This window comes from Phymastichus coffea, unplaced genomic scaffold, assembly GCF_024137745.1.
Source record: "Phymastichus coffea isolate CEN01 unplaced genomic scaffold, Cenicafe_Pcof_1.1 PCOF00116, whole genome shotgun sequence".
Taxonomy (NCBI): Eukaryota; Metazoa; Arthropoda; class Insecta; order Hymenoptera; family Eulophidae; genus Phymastichus; species Phymastichus coffea.
The window spans coordinates 151,145-170,605 of NW_026706927.1; the positions used below are offsets into that span (position 1 = coordinate 151,145).

At 48.8% G+C, this 19,461-nt stretch overlaps 1 protein-coding gene across 1 annotated transcript in view; it reads left to right on the top strand.

Annotated features, from left to right (window-relative positions):
* Positions 1-19,461, top strand: part of LOC131670844 (matrix metalloproteinase-2-like) — a 100,837-nt gene that overhangs the window by 23,663 nt on the left and 57,713 nt on the right. Inside the window, exons 3-4 of the mRNA XM_058946823.1 lie at positions 11,667-11,768; positions 14,113-14,303. Of these exons, the coding sequence (XP_058802806.1) occupies positions 11,667-11,768; positions 14,113-14,303 (293 nt within the window). The remainder of the gene's footprint in view (positions 1-11,666; positions 11,769-14,112; positions 14,304-19,461) is intronic.

Here is a 19,461-nt window from a genome sequence, read left to right on the forward strand (position 1 = left end):
ATGAAGGTGTGCACTGCATATTATCAATGAGTATATTATACCGATTAAATAAATTTGAAGTACACTTCTTACCTTCGTATAATATTCACTTTCGTTAATTTTCGTTGACTTCTTAACTTGTCACACGAGTAGTATAGATTTGTTGTTATTACATTCCCATTTCATCACATAATATTGTGAATTTATTTTTTTTGCAACGTATCTTATTTTCTATTGCGGGTTAACAAATAGATGTCTCACTATAGCTCACCTCGTTGATACGCGAGTGCACTAAACACACTGAAAATAACACGAAAGATCAAAAGTATGCATCGTAGGCGATCGAAAAAAAAAAAGAAAAGAAAAAGAAAAGAAAAAATGGTGTCCTCGCAATTTCCCTCTTCAGCGAGCGCACGTTCCGATTCGATTAAAAATAGCCAGAGAGGGGACGCGGTGCGAATTAAAATTCAGAAGCGCGCTCATCGTCAACGAAAATCAGCGGGCATTCGGCGAGTAAAAATTAAAAAAAAGTAACGCTAGAGAGAGGATATGGAGTCGCGTAACCGTTACATACGCGTATGCGGCAACGCTCGATGAATCGTAAATGTCCGAAAACGCAGCGCTTCCTCTATCGATGAACGAGGCAAAACGAACAAAAACGAAATGCCTGCGTTTCCGTCGCGGCTCGATCGTCTCTATTTTCATCTCTGTCTCTCTCTCTCCTTTTGTTAATAGTCGTGTTTTCACTGCGTTTCGCTAGTGCGGGTTTTCTTTTGTTTTTTCTTCTCTTTTTGTATCCTTGTCGATGCTTTTTCGCTCACGGGTTTCTATTTTTAATGCCGTATTTTTACAGTGCAGCTACAAGTCGGACGAGTAAGGACGGATTTACGTGTGCGTACGTTGACTGAACCCGTGTATTAGTTCTTTTGAAACGATTTTTCGCAGCAGCTTTTGCATAAATGCGTGCATAAGGAAGACACGTGGATACCATGCTCTTAATAGAAGATTCCCACTTTACACGTGAAAAGTCAATGGATTACGTTTCATTGGCGTTCGAGGGAAACTCACTGCGAAAATTCGAACTGTAAATATCTACTTCCCGTTGTAGCTACGAGGAAGCAGTGCGCCATTGCGAATGAAATGACATTTGAGAAAAACTGAATATCCGCAACAACTAAATCCCACAAGTAGCCGTTCGAAGATAAGTCGGCGGAGAAAAATTCACTGCCGTCGACGGGCAGTCGCGGTTCACGCGTTCGCGCATGCGTCTCTTCATTCATCGAGCAATCAGTCGCGTCAGTCTTTCACCGCGAGAGCATCTGCGTAGAGCCCATTCACGCGGCGGACGCACGCGCGCACCACTCGACTCGGGCTAATCGTCCGTGGCGATAACGCGCGTTCGCCATGTAGAAAAAGAGCTTTTCCCTTATCTCGCGACGGTTTTCGTGTAAATCGCTCGGCGTTTCGCGTCCGAACCCGCGCCGGATAATCAAGCTTTCAAGGGGTTTAGCCGCGTTCTTTTTATTCTCCGTTTTGATTTTTCTTTTTCTCATGGGTGAGCGACCAAATAAATTATGCCTCTCGTATTTTCCAAGTTTTCAGCGTTGTTATGAAAACATGACGCGCATTTTCCTCGTTCGCGCGCAAAACACTCTATTACGCTTTTACGTTTATCGCCGCGCGATAGCGCAATGAGACGCGTTGTTTTTTTTTTCTTGCTCTCGCGCTGGATCATCCCATCTTGGCCATGCTTATTTATGACGCTCGGCTAGATAAATTATGCTTCTACGACTTGAAGTTTACGAATTTTGAAATTGCTCGTTAAGTCAATGAAATGGGAAAATGATTGATCACCTTTCTTATTATGGCAGGGTCGATGTTGTAGTATTTATTTATTTCTAGTTCATTCAAATCCTGCGATTTGTTCTTAGTACTATTATTTCTGGACAGATGGTTCATGCAATGCTCAACAGAAGTAACTAATCAAGTCCATGTAATTAGACAGTAGAGTCGAGGATGAGGCTTTATATTTTTCCATTGCTATTTGAATTGATATTACAATTAATAATTGTTTAAAACAAAATAATAAACTACGATAGTACGATGAAAAGCAGAAAATGAACAAATGAAAATACTGAAATGCCGGTGAGGCATCCAAGTGCTGAAAATCTTTAATGCAAATGCCGAATGGATTAACTGGCGAATGCAGAAAGATAAGTCGTTGAAGGAAAGTGACATCTAAGCAAGCTAATTTGATTGTTTTGAAGCATCGACGATGCAGCGCAATCAACATTCCTCCTTCCAATAACGAATGATCCAGTATCGGGCGATCGGACGAGGTCTGCCTGAGGGACGTCGACATCGTCGAGAGATAAGAAAGGGGAGAATGGGCGGAGCGCGGCGAGAAGCACTAGCGACATGAAAGCACTAATTAAGAGTGAGAGAGAGAGAGAGAGAAAAAAGACGCTCTCGCTCCGCAAAGTCTGGAGTTTATTCAGGAAGGAGCGCGCGCGGGCTTGGCAAAGGGAGCGAGACTGCGATTTTTATGCAGTCTTTTACTCAACCTCGTCCCGCAGGATATCTTCCGAGATGTAGAGGGCACGGAAGAAAAATATGCCTTCTTATCCGTCGCCCAAGGATTCTCCGCATTAAGCTTTACCTCCTTATACACCTAATTGCCGTTATCGCCGAGCTTTTCCTTTCTTTCTCTGGCGCTTCTTTTCTCTCCGGGAAAATGAAACGACCGTCTCGTTATATTACAGTGGAACGCGTGTACGACCGCGAGGATGATTACGACAACGCGCCCGTAATCCGGGGCAAATAAAACAAGTCGACGGGGGACATGTTCATTTGTCGCGTTTATTGCGATATCTGCGGGCTTCTTCCCTTCGCAGTCTCGCTTTTATTTTATTACTTCGACGAATGTGGAATAACAAAAAATATGTATATCTGGAGTGCTCTTATGTAAATGAAACACCTTTGAAAGTTCAAGTGTCCATTATACTTGGCAATCCGCTCTCGGTCTGCCAATTTCTTGTGCGGCTATGAGCTTCGAAAGCTTTCGCCTGCTGCTGCCTCTGCGGGATAAGAACATTTTCCAGACCCGAAGTCCAGCTAATTATTAATTAGCTGATCGTCGTGTCTTTATCGAGGCAAAGGTCTTTTTGCAAAGTGAAGGGACACGAGAATAACGCGTTGCTTGTGGTTTCGTCACTTACCATCTTCATTTCGAAATCGTGTAATTCCCGCGAAGATGCAACCTTCAAATCAAGACGGCGCACTAACAACGCGAATGACTTTAATTTTTTTTTCTAATTATACCGGTTCCAAGGAAAAAAAGCCGCGCGATAAGTTTTTTAATTTACAAGGTTCATCGCGGACGAAACATTTTCTAGGAATGCCGCGCGAACAATTCCAGCCTCGTGTAATTGCATTTTCCTCCGTGTCTAATCTCTCCTCGCCTTGACTTATCTCCTGACTTTTTTCCACTTCGATTCCCGTCGCTAGCTTCTCTTTCTCTCGGTACAGCGACGTTTTTAAAATTTCTTACAGGGGATCTCTTTCGGCAAGGGAAGCGGGAAGTGGGAAGCGGCTATTGATTAAACGTAAAACTCGATCGACCATTGAATTAACCGATAATAGCGCGATAAAATTTGTGGAAAATTGAATTGCCAAGTTAGCTCTAGCGATTAAAGACTGCAGCTTTTTGCTCTTCTCTCTTTTCTTTTTCTTCCTCAATCTCCACTTTAGCACTTTCGTCTTTCTTGTCTTTTTGTCACATTCTAAACGAATCTTATCTTACTCTCTCGATGGCCGCGCAAGCCTCGGATAGAGAAAAAACTTGCAATCGATATCACGGCATTTGTCTCCTAGGCTCGCCGTTATTTCGGTTGCCCGAACTGCTCTCGCTTTCCATCCGCGCCGGAAGCCATAAAAAAAGCTGAAATCCCTCGGTACGGACGAAAAATGTAATTCGTCAAAGTTTCCCGAGGCAGAGCGGCAGTGCCGGCGCGAAAACTTGTACAAGCGATGAGAGAAACTCGCGTAAATAATCTCTCGCTCGCAACCTGAACTTGCCGTGGCCGCATAAGCCAAATCTCGCAAAGTATATTATACGAGAGTCGGAAGTATGAGCCGCGGGCCCGTGGCAAAGTTGGCCCAATTAATTAAATGCACGTTAATTCGCCACCGCGGCAAGTTCGAGCTTAACAATATGCGGCAGCACTTGAGCTCGCGGCTCCAAACTCCACTTGGTTTTTCGGACGCGCGCAGCGCCTCCCCGCTAATAATGATTCTTGATGGGTCGAAAACTAGTGTCATTTTTCGCGCTGTTATCCCCCGCCTTGCTACACCCGCAGTCGCTGCCTTTTCAACGGCGCGTAAAACTCGAAACGCTCTTTCTCCGTTTCGCCGACGTTCATTTTTTTTTTTTTTCATTTTTTTACGAGTCTCGTTGTGAGCACTATACCTCACGGCTAACGACGCATAATTGCCAGCTTTGCAAGCGATTCGCGCGCGCTGTTTTTCCAACTCTAAGTCGTCCTATTCTGTCGTAATTGACCAATAAATTTCGTTTCTCTCTCGTGTCGAACGATAAAAATTAATTGTTTCTCGATGATTTTCTTTGTGCGGTTGACCGTCAGCGCGATACAAGGCTATTTACGACGGAGCTCAATCGAACCGCCCGTAAAATGTAATTGGCCGGTTGTCGCCGGCGAGCGCGCACCGCGGATTTACAACGTGTGTCAATAAAGGAGAAGGATGGAGATTGATAACGACGAAAGAGTAAATCGCCGCGAACGGTAGGCGCCGCAACGCACACAAGTCGCGCCGAGAGCGCGTTGAATTTGGTTTTTGTTGCGTTGACCACGCACGATGACACCCTGCCGTAAATACCGCCGTGATGTCTCGTTAATTTCAATTTGCACTTGGCACGCCAGCGCAGCCACAAATCAACGTGCATTATCGATGCGCGCGCGCGAGCGAGAAAATAAAGAACGAGCAAACGAAAGCAAACAAAAGAGCGTTTGTCTTACTTAAAACGTTTCGGTTCGCAGCCGCCCGCGGAAACAGACACTGCGGTGCTTACGCTAATGTCAGCGCGCGCAGGCCGACGATTTTTCACCTCGCGCGCTTGCGTTTCGGCTCGTCGCAACTGCGGGCAATGTCGCGCTGATTTTGCATAATGGTCGCGCCACTCGCTAATGTTGCTCGGCATTGTTGCGCGCGCGGTCAGCGCCGCTGAATGTACCGTTTTTGGAAAACTGCAGTTTCGTCGCGGCTTTGCGGACGCTCAAACAAACCAGTTCGGAATGACCGTGTCAAAGCGGCTCGCTTCTTATGCAACGCGGCAAAACGTTTATTTCCATCGGGATTTCTTTTATTTACTTTGATATTCCGAGTAGAAATTTGGATTAGAACAATTTTCACGTACCCTTTGTGCAAAGGCAAACGCTTTCAAAGCCTGTCCGGTTTACTTTACTCGTTACTTTTTTGTAATTTCGTTTACTGTAATTTTGCTGTCAAATGTTCACTTCCAGTGTGGCAAAGCCAATTCAGCCCACTACGGCTCGTCCGAAAGTACTCGACTGCCGGAAGCCGAATAAACAGACTGATCGCATCAATACACACACACATATATATATATATATTTTTCTCTCATCCTGAAAAGCAGCATTTGTTTCGCGTCAATAACGTCGGCGCTGTGCAAAATTCCTGTTGCCCGGAGGGCCAGTAGCGATACAAACGTCAAAATACATCCGATATATTGCTGGATACCCTCTCTCTCTCCCTGCGCCGCGAAAGTTGAGAGAGAGACAGGCACTTCCTTGCTATAAATAATAGCGTGTACCGCGTGTAAAATAAGCCGGCGGCGGCGAGAGCCACACGTTAATAAAATGAGCACGAGCAAGAAAAGGATAGCGGCGAGAAGTGAAAAGCGCAGCGGCAGCAAGCCCGCAATAAAGATCGGCACAGATCTTCGCGATCCGGATCAAGTTGCGAGCTGTGCGTGCGTCGCGTGTGCGATGCCTGCGCGCCTCCCTTGCGTCACGCTCCCTGCGCGCTCGCACCGGTCGGACAATCGATTTTAAATAAGCCACTACGCGACCGTCGCCTCGCTCGCTCTGCTTTCGCGCGCGAGCTGCAATTTCATTTCTTAGCTTTGATCAAGTCGAGTCACAGTTGTGAACGCAGTGTCGGACGCTGCGCGAAGTGGCCAAGTTGTGAACTAATTAATGCGCAAGCTGTGACTTCAAAGGGCAGCTAATCAAGCGGATATTGTTCTCGGTGGCTGGCTCAACGCAAATGCACTTCAATTAATTAAACGTCTCTCGTGCTAATTGCGGTAGTTCCGCGGAAACTTCAATGCGATCGTAGATTTCACGTGGTGGTGCCGCGTTAACATGACGGGAGTGACTATTTTATTTTTCTGGAAAAGATGTCCCAACGAAATAACAAATTGTACGCGTCAATCCACAGTCGTAAATGTTGTCATGAAACAAGTCAAATTCAATGGGTGTAAGTCTAGACAGGCCATTTACTCGTCGTCTTGCGTTTTCCACGACTTCTCTCTCTCTCTCTCTCTCTCTCTCTCTCATCTCCCCCTCGCTTTCCATCAGTCACTTTGACGTTAACTCCCATGCACCTCAAGAGATTTTCCTCGCGGTGAAAATATTTAGAGACCACGATTTCCGTCACGCAACATGCTTATCCCGCTCCGTGATGGTGCGCGCGGACGTTCTTTTGTCTTAACCGAAGTAGCTTTTGCGTTGTACTTTTCATCTACTTCGTATTGTCCGGTGTAGACTACCAAATATTAATTACGTCAAAGCTATTTACCGAAGCACAAGGTGAAAAGTCTGTTTCTTTTGTGCAAATGGCTTTATTTTAATTTTAACTGTGTTACGTTAATTTTTCGCGCCATCGCAATAGCAAAATCATTTTTTGTTTTTTACCCGTTCAATAGATGTCCACAAGATCTTTGCGAGTAATCGCATCCCATCGTAGATTCATTAGTATATAATATGGCTTCCAAAGGACAATCCGCGAAACACTGTGAAAAACGATCGAGCATCTATATCGAGTCCAACAGATGCTTCACTAGCAGTCGAGTCAAACCGCACGGTGCGCAGCAGTGCCAAGCAAACGGAGCAAACGTCGTTACGAAACTCCAATAATCGCGCGCAGACGAGATATGGTCGAACAACGATGCAAAGCGTCATCTAAGAGAGAAGACGTTTGGCTGATAACAATGGAGTAATGAGAAAGACTAGGAGAGGGAAATAGAGAGACACGCACCTCGTAGCAGTTTGCAATTAAAGTTCGTGTCTACGCAGTTTGCCAGTGCGGAAGTGGCGCTGATGCTCCGTCGTCGTCGGCAGATTACTTCCGGCGTACGAAAATAAAGCGGAGGCGCCTCGATTTCCTCTCGCGGCAGAGAAAACCAAATTGTGGGCGTCGACTTTTCAGAGAGCGCTCGAGCGCGAGGGGTTGGGGCTGCGGCTTATTGGATCTGGATTCCCCGAATGTGATCGAATGCTCGGGTGATGAGTGGCTTGTCGCGCGCTCGATTTATTCGATAAGCCGGACGCCGCCCGCATTTCAATTTCCCGCGGCGCTTCTTTAATTAGCAGCTCGTATTTCCTTTTCTTTCGAGTCACCATCTTCCGTTGCGATCTCAATTTGTATTTTCACTGGGAGTCGAAAATTATCAAAGTAGTATTATGCGTCTGTTTACAGTGCAGCTTTAACAGTTGACGCGTTTCGCTCGAGCAAAGTGCCTTTCCCGTTCGCAAAAGTCGCCTAACTTCCATTCTCATCGGCCGTCGATATCAATAGTCAAGCAACAATGCACGTATGCCCTTCGAGAGTAAAGTCCACGTAGAGCGTGGCGCAGTTGATAATTCATCCGGCGTCGAGCCGCGGCGGGCAAGCTCGGAAAAGGAATCGAGCGCACACGCGTGCGGAGAGTACGCATTACGGCGCGGCGATCCGGGACGACGGAAGAAAAAAAGAGAAGAAAGGTAAGAAGGAGCTAACGCGCAGCGAGAGGTTGGCGGGCGTGCCGTGTTTGGTCAAGAAATACTGAATCTGGTTCGCCGCGAGGCTCGTGCACCTCCACGCTCGCCATTTACGGACGATGCATATCTCCGCCACTGATCTATGCTTCTCTCCGTCTCGTGCGCCGCACGTCTGTTATTGCTGTGATTTCGGTGCCGGCAAGGCGCAGCCCTCCTTTTTGTTGCGTATTACTATGCGTATTACTACGCCTACGCGGTTTCTCTCGTAAACGCAGACCGGATGACACGAGCCTTTGATGCGTGCCTTTGTTTCCCTCCCTTTCTCTCTGGACGTTTAAGAAACTCGCAACGGCAAGTCAATGTCTCGATACAAAAGCTTCGTGGAAAATTCGCGTATTCGTAAAGCACCGAACAGAAGTATTGCTCGACATGACGCGAATGAAAGGCGTCATTCCGGAGGCAAGTAAGTATTCAATGGCGACATCATGGCTTTTAATAAAATCTCGTTATATTCTTTTCCTAGATGTCTATATAAAAACAAAATCGAAAAAAGCCACGGCAGTAGACGATGACCTACATCCAAACTTCCTCTCGTCGCTCGCGTGGCTATCTCTTTCTGGCGTCCCAACGAAAACTCCCTTTTATCTCTCTCGCGCAAAGATACAGGCTCTCTCTTCCCCGGAGGTGTCGTGATAATGACCAATGCTTCTCTTTGAAAAAAAAGACAGAGAGAGAGAGAGAGAGAGAGATAACCGTGCGCGTGTATAATGTCCGAGAGAGGAAAAAATAAGAAAAACGTAGATGGATTAAAAATACACGCTGCGACACGCGCGAAAAACTTTTTATTTTCTGACTCCGGGCTCTCCGTCACACTAGCCTCGTCGCACCGGAATTAGTTCCACGAAACGACGTCGCATCGCGGCCGCATAAGACGACGACCACGTCCGAGGGAAGTGTCGTGGGGGGCAGACGTTGTCCTTAGCTTTTCTTTGTTTTCGAGGGTACATCCGTTCGTTCCTCGTCTGCGATACGCGCGGCCCGATCGATGTACGCCGAAAACACGCGGTTTCGATATTGGCCTGCATTTGCTTTGAACGCCGTGGCGCCTCGTCGTCGTCGTCGCTCGATAATGTACTTCCGAAAAAGCGAGCCATTATTTAACAGAAATTTTTTCAGGCAAGCCTCCTGCAAGTCCGTCCACCGAGGAATCTCCTCTGGATATGCCGAGAGCTCATCAACTGAATTAACGAAGCGTGCGATCCGACAAACGCGATCAATCAATTGCCCCGTCGACTCATTCGCCATCCTCGCGAAAGGCGAAAAAACCGGAAACTCACTAGCGCAAGAAATTTCGAGAATTCGAGCAGTCACATCGGAGTAGGGAGAGAGTTAGAGAGCGGGAGAGAAACGATTGGGGATATGTAGCCACGCGGTCGAAAAATAGAGAGAAGCTAATAACGAAGTAACTAGTAATTGTTTTCTAGGTGCGCTGCATTTGCACGTTGATTCGAAATATTGCGCTGATACGTCGCGCTTCAATTAGCTCGCGATCGTTACAGTCAATTTGACATTTGACCGATGAGATCTCGTTCGATCGTTGAGTCGCATCAATTTTTCTCCGACTACTACTTTCTTTCTATTGAATTTTTATTGCGCGATATATTTTCGAATCAATAAAGACGTCTCGGAATACAGCTTTCTCTGTCTTTATCTGTCGTCTAAAAAAAGAGAGTTCCAGTTTAGCCGCTGCGCGCAGATCAAATCTTTCAAATACGTTATATTCGTCGACGTGGCGCAAAACGTCGCCGACAAAGTTACCGGAAAGTTTGTTAGCATGGGGGCTTTCAAAGCCGCGCGAATTTTCGGTCTCGTGTCGAAAGTGAACGAAAAAAAAGGAAAGGAAAAATGTCGATGACTGTATTTTAACGAAAGTTCGCTTCTTACTTTCACTCGATATTTTTGTTGAAGCGTTAAAGCGACACGGCCAGGGATCGCGAGGCTATTAACGCAAGATAAACAGAGTTTATTAGTGCAGTGTGCGCGTATAGGCCCGGAGAAAATAGCGCGACGATGTATGGAATACGCGAGGCGCAGCGGCATCGATTTACCGCTCAAGCTGGCGCGGTGCGCGCGTTGCTGCGCGTGCGTGTGTACCGTTTGCGCGGAGTGTGCTTTATGCTTCGCTTGCCAAATTCCGAGATGTTGCCTGCGTTTGAACAATCTTCAAATTACTATCTACCGTTGGCTCTCCCTTCGCCGAGCGAGATGTGTTACTCGCTGAACCGCTGCGGCGCATTGCGCGCGTCCGTTTCTTTTCGAATGCGACTGGAAAAGACCGTACGAGCCAAAAGTAAAATCATTGCCATGGTGGAGAGGGGAGAATAGAAGGAACGTCCGTCTGAACTTGCGCGGCGCTAAAATGAGTTTGACCATCGAGCGAGGGGTCACAAGACGGATGAAACGTTGCCGATCAAGCTCACCAGTTTCATCGTATCAATAGCCTCTCGCGAACAGGCGAAAGAAAAGAGCCATCACCGTGCACAGCGGCAAGAGAAGAGAAAAGAAGGTCAACGACTCTAAACGTGTGGCGCGCAATCAACGCAACAAAAGTGCGTCTCGAGTGCAGGCAAAAAAGCGCCAATTGGATACTCGCGGGAGATAACGATGAGCTCGACCTAATTGTGACTATGCCCTTCGCCCTTTGATCGCCCAAGCATATGGCGCGTCGCGTGCGTTGTCCGTTAAACAATCCTCGACGGCGACGTCGACAATTAGCGCGCGTCGCTTCGCGGAACTCGTCGGCAACATTGTTATTCCAGTGTAGGAGCATCCTTCCTAAAACACACTCACGCACGCGCACTCCTACGTTGGTTTGCGAGTCCGAATGAATAATTAAATAGAGCGTTGCTTCACTCCCAGAAGAGTTATTCCAGCTTTTAACGGACTTTGTTTTTCGCGCTCGAGTAATGGCCTGTTGACGCTCTACTCTTCATGCTAATTCTATTTACATCGTTTTATATGCGCTTCTCTTCCACTTTTTTATCATCTCGCACGCGAAACTTCCTTTTTCATTCTGAAATATCGTAAAGAACCATGTTAGCTCGCCTACCGATGCTTTCTAAATGTATATATATATATACATGGAGTTTTGTACTTCGTTCAACGAAATATATTTATTAGCTCGCTTAAAAAATTCATAAAGCGCGAACGCGAAACTTGTCGTCAACGTGTTTATACTAATTCATTGTATCGATTTACCTTCTTCTTAAAGGTAGAACATTAAGACCTGGCATTTTTAAACACACAATAGAAGCTAGAATTCTGGGGAAAATCAGCGATCTCACGCAAACCCACTTGGGTAAACAAATTAATTATCTATTCGAACGAATACATCAATCTCACTAGTTAATAATCCCAAGTATCCACGATGACGGTCTTTGATTAAAGAAGGTTAATTTGGCATTGGAACCCTCCTGACTCGACGGAATCGAAAGCTCCATTAAGAGGGATGCCACCGTATTTAATAACGGGTCACTCGAGTCGATCAATGACGCGTCGCGTCGTAAACTTGAGGAATCGATTGTGCACCGAAATTGCGTGCAACACATACACACACTGTCGACGTATTTCCTAAACTGAACGAGCGAATATTGGCTTTTGTTGCAGCAAAACTACCTGATGAAGTTTGGCTACCTGCCGCAAAGCGACCTCGAGACAGGCAACCTCAGGACGGATGATCAACTCAAAGATGCCATACGAAGTTTGCAGGTCAGTATTTTCCTTTCGTTGGACGAGTGGCGCGAATGCGACGCGAGAGCCGGAATTTTCTTTTTGATTTATAGCACGGAAGCTCGAACGGAACATCGATATTTTCTTCTCGAGTACGTTATCTCGGCTGCTTGCTTTCGCCTGCAACGTTGATGATGGGGACGGCCAAATCCAATTGCTCGGTCGGTATTCTCGTTCGAGAGTTGCGCGCGCTAAAAATCGAATCTACATCTCCGATCGACGTTCTCCCGGTAATCCATAACGACGTTAATTCTCCAAGGGGAAAAGAAAAGACGTCAAGGAAGCAATTTCGGATTGCGATCGTAAAGAATCCGGGAGAAGGGAGAGAGAGGTGGCAAGATGGAAAGGTCGGGGATGGAAGAAGCCTTAATAAGAGAATCCAGCGGAAGAGAGAAAGAGAGAGAGAGAGAGAGAGAGAGAGAGAGAGAGAGAGAGAGAGAGAGAGAGAGAGAGGAATAACCCGCCTATATATCCATCGGCGACAACAGCCAACTCAGTGGGAGTTGGGGGCAAGAGGAAAAGAGGAGATGGCTTGCAGTAAAGTGTCGTGGACGCCATTACCACCGCGACGCTTCTGCCATCGGCAGAGAGGGAAATTCCTCGCGTGCACCTTGCGTATGCCGAGAGCGGCGAGTGGCGCGAGCTAGTGGATTTTCATGGAAATCGCGGCGACTCGGGCCGTCTTAATGCACACCTTTCGGCCGGGATAATGGCGCGGCTTATGTTTCTCCGGCGCGGCTCCCGCTCGACTGATGGCCAGCTTAACTCGGCGCTACTGCCAGCCGATGAATTATGCAATTGGGATGCTGCAGTCGCGCCTCGCTTTCGCCTCCTTTCCGTCGCGCCTCACTGACAAATTTGCGACCTGCCGCGGCAGGCGCGACGAATCATCGCCAAGGATTCGAAATGATCTCGCGTCGCCGCTGCCGTTACGCGAAACTCGCAGCGGTCTGGCGATCCCGGGTAGCCGCGAACGAAACGCACGAGCGGGAGGATCGACAATTCCAATCTCGCAAATGAAATTCTTATGGTGTGTCGGTCTCTCGCGATAATTTTCCGCGGACTTGCGCGCGTTCGCGTTTCTCCGATGCGGCTCCGCGCATCGCTCAGTGGAGTGTGTGGAGCTACGCTCGTCTTTGCCCGTTGAGCCGGAGAGGGCCGAGTAATGCCGGAAGCTTGCGCCGAAGCTCGTTACCAACGGATCAAAAAGCGCTCGATGTAGCGAGCGAACGCGCCCCGGCTATATAGCCCTTCGAGTCGGCTTCATGCGGATCGACCCCCTGTTAATTCGCTTCTTTTCCTCCATTCCTCTCTTTCTCTCTCTCTCTCTCTCTCTCTCTCTCTCTCTCTCTCTCTCTCTCCGCGTCGATAAAAGGATGTCCAATATTGATTTTCAACTTCGATACACGCTGTAGGCTTGCATTGCCTCTCTTAATCCCTTTGCTACGGATTCTCGTTTCACCTAGTATCCATTGGTTTTTTGATTTGTCGGCAATTACTTAACTCTGGGCATAGAATGCTGCTTGTTTTTAAGGATCTAATGCCGACGCTCTTACTCATATTGAAAGCGACAAAAATTATACCGCGTTGTGCTATTTTTTACTCGCTCATGTCGTTATTTTCCATTAAATATTCAATAAATAACGAATAACGCCATCGCCGCGTTATTTTCTAAGCCGTTAAAGAGCCGAGGGAGCAAACGCAATGTCAATTGACAAACGTTTAGAATTCCGTTCGTACGTTCCGTCCTATTGTGTAAATGCATTATATTTAGACTCGATTTTCCGTAAGCGTTGAACCAGTCGTGCATTATAGTAAATATATCTTCCATGAGCCATTGAAAAATCCATATTCGCAACGAAGGGAACACTGAACAGCGAACACTCGTGGAATTGTTCACGGTACTGATCAGTCGGAAAAAGCCTTGCGATTGGGATCTACGTCATTAATTTCATTAAAATCAGAGATCCGACGGTTTTGTTTGAGTTTCCTTTCAACCACCTCGTCACATACGTCTAATTTGCTTCTGGCTTCTCGTCCATTGTGCAAAAATTCGCCCGCGAAAACTCATTTGCCGGGTTTGTTTTCGCTCTAGTTTGCGCGATTCGGCACAAAAGCGAGCATCGCGGAATTATTAATTGGACTCGCGCGTCGCTTCCGCCTCGTTGTCGCACAGTTTTTCTTCTTTTTTTTTTTTTCGTTTGGCGAAGCCGCACGCCGACGAAAGCTGCAGCTGCCGGCTCTGGTTAGAGAAATAAACGGTCAGCGCGAGTGAGCGACGATTGCAGCCACGAAGCGTGACGCGCGCTGCTTGTTTATTCAGAGATTCGGCGGCATCGAGGAGAGCGGCGTGCTGGACGAGGCGACGCAGAGGCTGATGCTCAGCCGCCGATGCGGCCTACCGGATAAGCCGGATCTGCGCCTGCAGGACTACCCGAGCAGCGGCTCGCTCGTTCGCCACAAGCGCTACACCCTGCACGGCACGCCCTGGAAGCATCTCAATCTCACTTGGAGGTAAGTGCAGTCCACTGTTAATTGATGCTGCGCCGTACATGCGTGTCGGCAAACCACGCGCACCTCTCCGGAGAGGCTTTATACGGCTGCCTAGCTCCAGTGTCATGAATTTGCAAACTTTGGGCTTACCACGGCCGAGAGATTGCTTGCCAATCGCCGATTGTTCTCGAGCAAGAGACATCGCTACGATCGTCGCCGCGCAACGTAAACATTTCGACGATTCAATCTGGTTAAAGGACGACGTCCCCCCTCGCTCTGCCCCTAGTGCTGCACAACAAAGTTCGCCCCTGCGCAGAAATCCAGACTAATGAGGCCCGACAAAACTGAATTAGCCGAGAGCGCGAACTTTTGGATTTCGGAGCAAAGTTCGGCTCAACGAACTTCAGTGGGCAAAACGAATCTCGAATAAACAGCAGGAGATTCTCCGGGGAGGGAGCGTTCGGCAGGTTGCCGGGGCTGTGCGCGCCGATAACTCGGCCACGGCTCTGTCGAGAACTCGATAGCAAAAGAGTAAATATAAGTAAGGGCTGTGGCCGAGGGAACAATGCCGCGGCGAAACGCGCGCGCGTAAATTGCGCAGGCCGGTAATCCCGTCACGTAGAGGGCGGATATTCCGCGCACGCGATGAAAAAAACAAGAGAAGCTCAGCTTTCCTCTCGCCGCCCGTGTATATTATCTCGTCCTCGCGCTTTCCGGTCTATTTGCGCGTGGTTCTCCCGTTCGCGGCCAAATCAGAATCTCGCGCGATTGCGCTCCGCGTGCCCCGTGAATTATACCTCGGAGATCGGAGATGCTGATGAGTTTGGAGGATCAGTCAAAGGACCGTTGGTCGAGCTTTCCAGGGTGGGATTCTCAAGTTTTACGGATAAATCAGCGTGCTCCTCGCTCCAGATTCCTCGTCCGCGAGGTCATCCACTAGCCTTGCCAAGATTTTCACGCTTGGACCGCGACACAGCAAAAAAGAAAGCCCGCTCCTTCATCTCTGGCCAGTTCGTCCGTAGCGTCTCCTCTCTAAAGCTCGACGACTGAATTTCGCGCGCCGGAGACGCCGCCGGCACGTCCCTTTGCCTGTTCTCGCGGCGGCTGCCTCGTAATAACGAAATACCCCGGCGCGCGCCATGGAGGAGGAGGATACAATGGAGCCCCTTCGCTTTGACTGCCTTCCAAGTCTCCGTCGCTCCTGTATCGCCCGCATTTTTCTTGATCGTCGCTCCTCCCTGTGGTTCGGTTCCGCGCCGCCAAAACTCGGCCGACTCTCTGCCTCCGTTGATCCAAGTTCCACCGGACCCCCCGATCGGCCTACGATCCCGAGAAGCGATCGCGCAACCGAGCGGACTCTGCTGTGCTCTCGCTTGACGCCCTGCCGACGGTAATGCGCCACTCGAGAGATTAGCACAATGGGGGCTTTGTTTGGCGCGGAAGGAAGGAGGGAGGGAGGGAGGGAGGCAAATTGAAAATGCGCGGCCGACGAGAAAAAAAGAACGGCGATGCGCTCGAACGGCATTATATTCTATTGTCTTTAATATGCGGTCTTTTTTACTCCTCGTGCTTATCCCCGCGCGGAGACCGAGCGCAAAAATCTCCTTAACTCACTCCTTTATACGCGTGGCGAACAATGAGGCCTTATAATTGCATTGGAAGATGCAAGATGTCATTAAAGGATAATCTGCCGAGTCTAATAATGCTTGCGAGGGCAAAGTTTGCTCAATGAGTTTGGATAAGTCCAAGTTTCTTGCGGCACGCTGAAAAAGAAGACGATGCAGCTTAATCTACGTCTTTTGTTCGAGCACTGCCATTATAAATTTCGAGCGTGATTAACGCACATATCCAACTGTCTTGTACTTCTTTTTCCGTTGATAAGCGCGGAAATGAGCGACCCGAGAAAACTGCAGCGCAAAGATACTCCCAATGAGACTTTCACTTGTTAAGCAAAAACTTTTCAGGGCCACACTTTCAGGGCTCATAAATTCATTGGATATCGACGTCGAAACTCGTTCCCATGTAACGGCAGTAAAACAAAAGTTTGCCCCATGATCGAGAGTTTGTGAGCTTGAGAGGTTTGTGGCGTCGATAAAGGCGGCATTCGTGTGGCACTGCTTCTTTATTGGTTGCGATGCGTCACATGCAAGCGGTCGGTTAGTCAGGAACACTGTATGGAGCTGTATGTGTGCAACGGTGTAGGCCTAAATAAAGATGTCGCTGCAATTGTCATCGTCATCGTCATCAAAACACGATACCGTCGATGCTTCGACGGTAAACAATTTGTCGTATTTGTAAAACATCTTCACTGCGCAAATATCTTGTCCGCTCGTTTCTTGTCAAATGACCGTAATAAAGTTCAAAAACTGCGTGTTACAGGAAAATTTAAATGCATCGAGTAGCACGGCCCGACAGCGCAACTTTGATAATTTCGTTTAGACTAGACGTCGTTCGCGCAGAGATAGAAGCGACAAGTAGCGGTATCAAAGCCGAAACGAGGTTAAAGTATGCATTTCAAATGTCCACGTAATGCGCCCGGCGCGATTATTTTTCATTAACGACGCGGCCGGGCGTTTCTCGGCAATCATTCGTTCGGAAAACGAAAGTGCATTACATTTCTTCTCCTCGCAGCCACCAAATAAACGAGTGAACGAATAACCGCCCCCTCCCCTCCGCGCGGCTGGGCATCCGAACGTTGGCAGCGTACGAATCGTAAAAATCGAACGGCTCACCCGCGCTAATTGCTCGGCAGCGAAATCGAGCAAAAAAGGAGACGAAAACGTAGAAGCCGACGATTCGCCACTTGCACACGTTGGTATCGCGCGCGACGCTCGCACCCTCTCGTTGGGCAGCCATTTTTTTTTTTTTTTTTTTTTTTTCTCGCTTTTTTTACGCGCGAATCATGGTCGTCGTGGCGGAGCTCCGACCCTCCCCCCTTCACGTTTAGCTTTTTACCATCGTACGTGCCGGAGTGCCGCGGTGCTATTGTCAAACGTGCATGCGCGTAGGGCCATTGCCAAGGGCGCTTGCCGCTCGTCATTTTTCCGCCTCACATGAATTTTTATAGTTACGCTCTCGCGGTCGCGCGTGCAAAGATAAAAAGGCGCATTTCGCGCACACTGTTCGTCTATGCTTCGCTGCGAGGAAACACGCTTGCACGTCCCGCTCGCAGCGATTTCGCGCGCACCTCGCGGGAAATCAGTTTTCACTCGTCGCGCGATTGGCAAGTGGACACGCTCGTGAGAAAAGATAATCGCGTTCGAGCGTTCGCCGGAGCGCGTCGCGCGGAAATTGTTGTTGGACAAAGTAAGAAAAGGGAGCACGAAAGAGAGGCGCAGTCGAGGACGACGTCAAGTAGCGCCATTGTCCTTGGGCAATATCCCGCAGCGGGTGCATAAAACCAAGTTTGAGAAACGATTCGCGAGGGAAAGACGTCGTGCGGGAGATCGAGGGATGATAAAAATGCTCGCGCGAGCAAACGTAAAACGCGGCCCAATTATACCGGCAACGGAAATTATCCGGCCTCGTTCCTTCGTTACGAGCTGCCTGATTTCTCGGCCTCGCGGCCAGACTTTGCTCCGCGCTATCGTTGCCCCAGGTTTTTCGTGAATTTACACAGTATCAAGGGTTCCGGCAGTGACATCGACTTCATTATGCCTGCCCCGATGAATATTTCATAACGGCGATACGCGGAATGGCGCTTGATATGATGGAGCACTAATGCTATTACGAAATAACACGCACGCGGCGTATTGGTTGTACGTCGTTGATTTTGATTGCGCTCCCATACAAAAACAAACTAGGCTATCGATTAATTTGGCAGCGCGAACGCGAACGCACGGCGGACCTAACGAGCTCGAGGTAAAGTTCACCGGCGGAATATTCGCGATCGCTTCGATCGTGCCTTGGCCGGCCGATGTCCCTTCTGCCAAGCTCGCGGTGAACCGCATATCTTCGGGTCGGGACGCACAAACATCCCTCGACTCCTCGTCGTCGTTCTCGGTCTCTTCGCGGAGCCACTTGTCGCGCGCAGTCTCGCGGACGAGGAAAAGTAGGTCAATTCCGCGCTACTCGCGCTTATTCTTGCCGTCTCCTTCTCTGCTCTTCGACTCCATTTCATTTTCCCTTGAGTACAGCCAGCTGCCTTTTCCTCGACGTCCGTTAACCCGATGCTACGAATTGTATACCGGCGTCGTCCGCCGCTTCGACGCGCTCACACGCCGATCGCGCACCAGCCGTCGCACGCGCTTCCCTTTTTCTTTCGACTGGCAAAGCAACGGGGACGGCGTTAAACTTTCTCCCTGAGGCCCGACGGCAAATCTCTTCTTGTCTTATGAAGTATGCACGCGAGCGTCGAATGACACGTTAATTAAACGACGAGCAGATTGCCGTTCTCTCGTAAAAGCTGTAATTTATGGCGAGACGACGGGCAAAGCAGAAAGAAAGCTCTGGCACTAGCAGTAGGTCGGCTAAGTTAAAGAGCTTTGGGGATCGCATTTTATTGCCTTATCGGCTTTTCATTTTCTCGACGACGCTCTCCTCGTCCGTTTCCCGACAGAAAGCGATTATAATTTGTAAATTAGTTTGAAGAAGGAGGCTGGATCGATACGTTGAAAATAGGTTGCTTGGAGTACACTCGAAGCTCGTAATCGCGGCGAGTGCAATTGTCAGCGGGATGTATAAGCAGCGAAAGTGCGACAACAGCTCTTTCGCTTGCTAATTTTACCCTTGCTCGCGACTCCTTCTTTCGTCTGTTATTCTTCTCGAGCTCGAGTACCACAAGGTCACGCGCGTCGCGGTCGATCCGTCGGCTTCCGTTCCTCTTCGTTCGATGGAATCAATCGACGTCCGCGGGAGCAGCGGCGAGCGAGAGAAATCGAGAACGGCCTCGGCGCCGGTGTTGAGCGTTGACCGGGGCTGGCGATCGCGCGCAAGTCGAGCTTAATAACATGCTCGAGTCATTGAGCTCGACGGCCGCGAGAGAGCAAAATCGCGGCGCAAGCTCGCCTTCCGTTCCACTCGACAGCGAGCGAGCAGCCACCCGAAGCTTTGATTACGGTGTATCCGCGCGCTTGCCTTGCCGTTACTTTATTGGAGCGAGCAGCCTGCGTTACAGGCTCGGAGTCTTGAGTGCACTCAGTGCCGCAGCCAGCGATTCCGACAGCCAGGCGGCCACTTT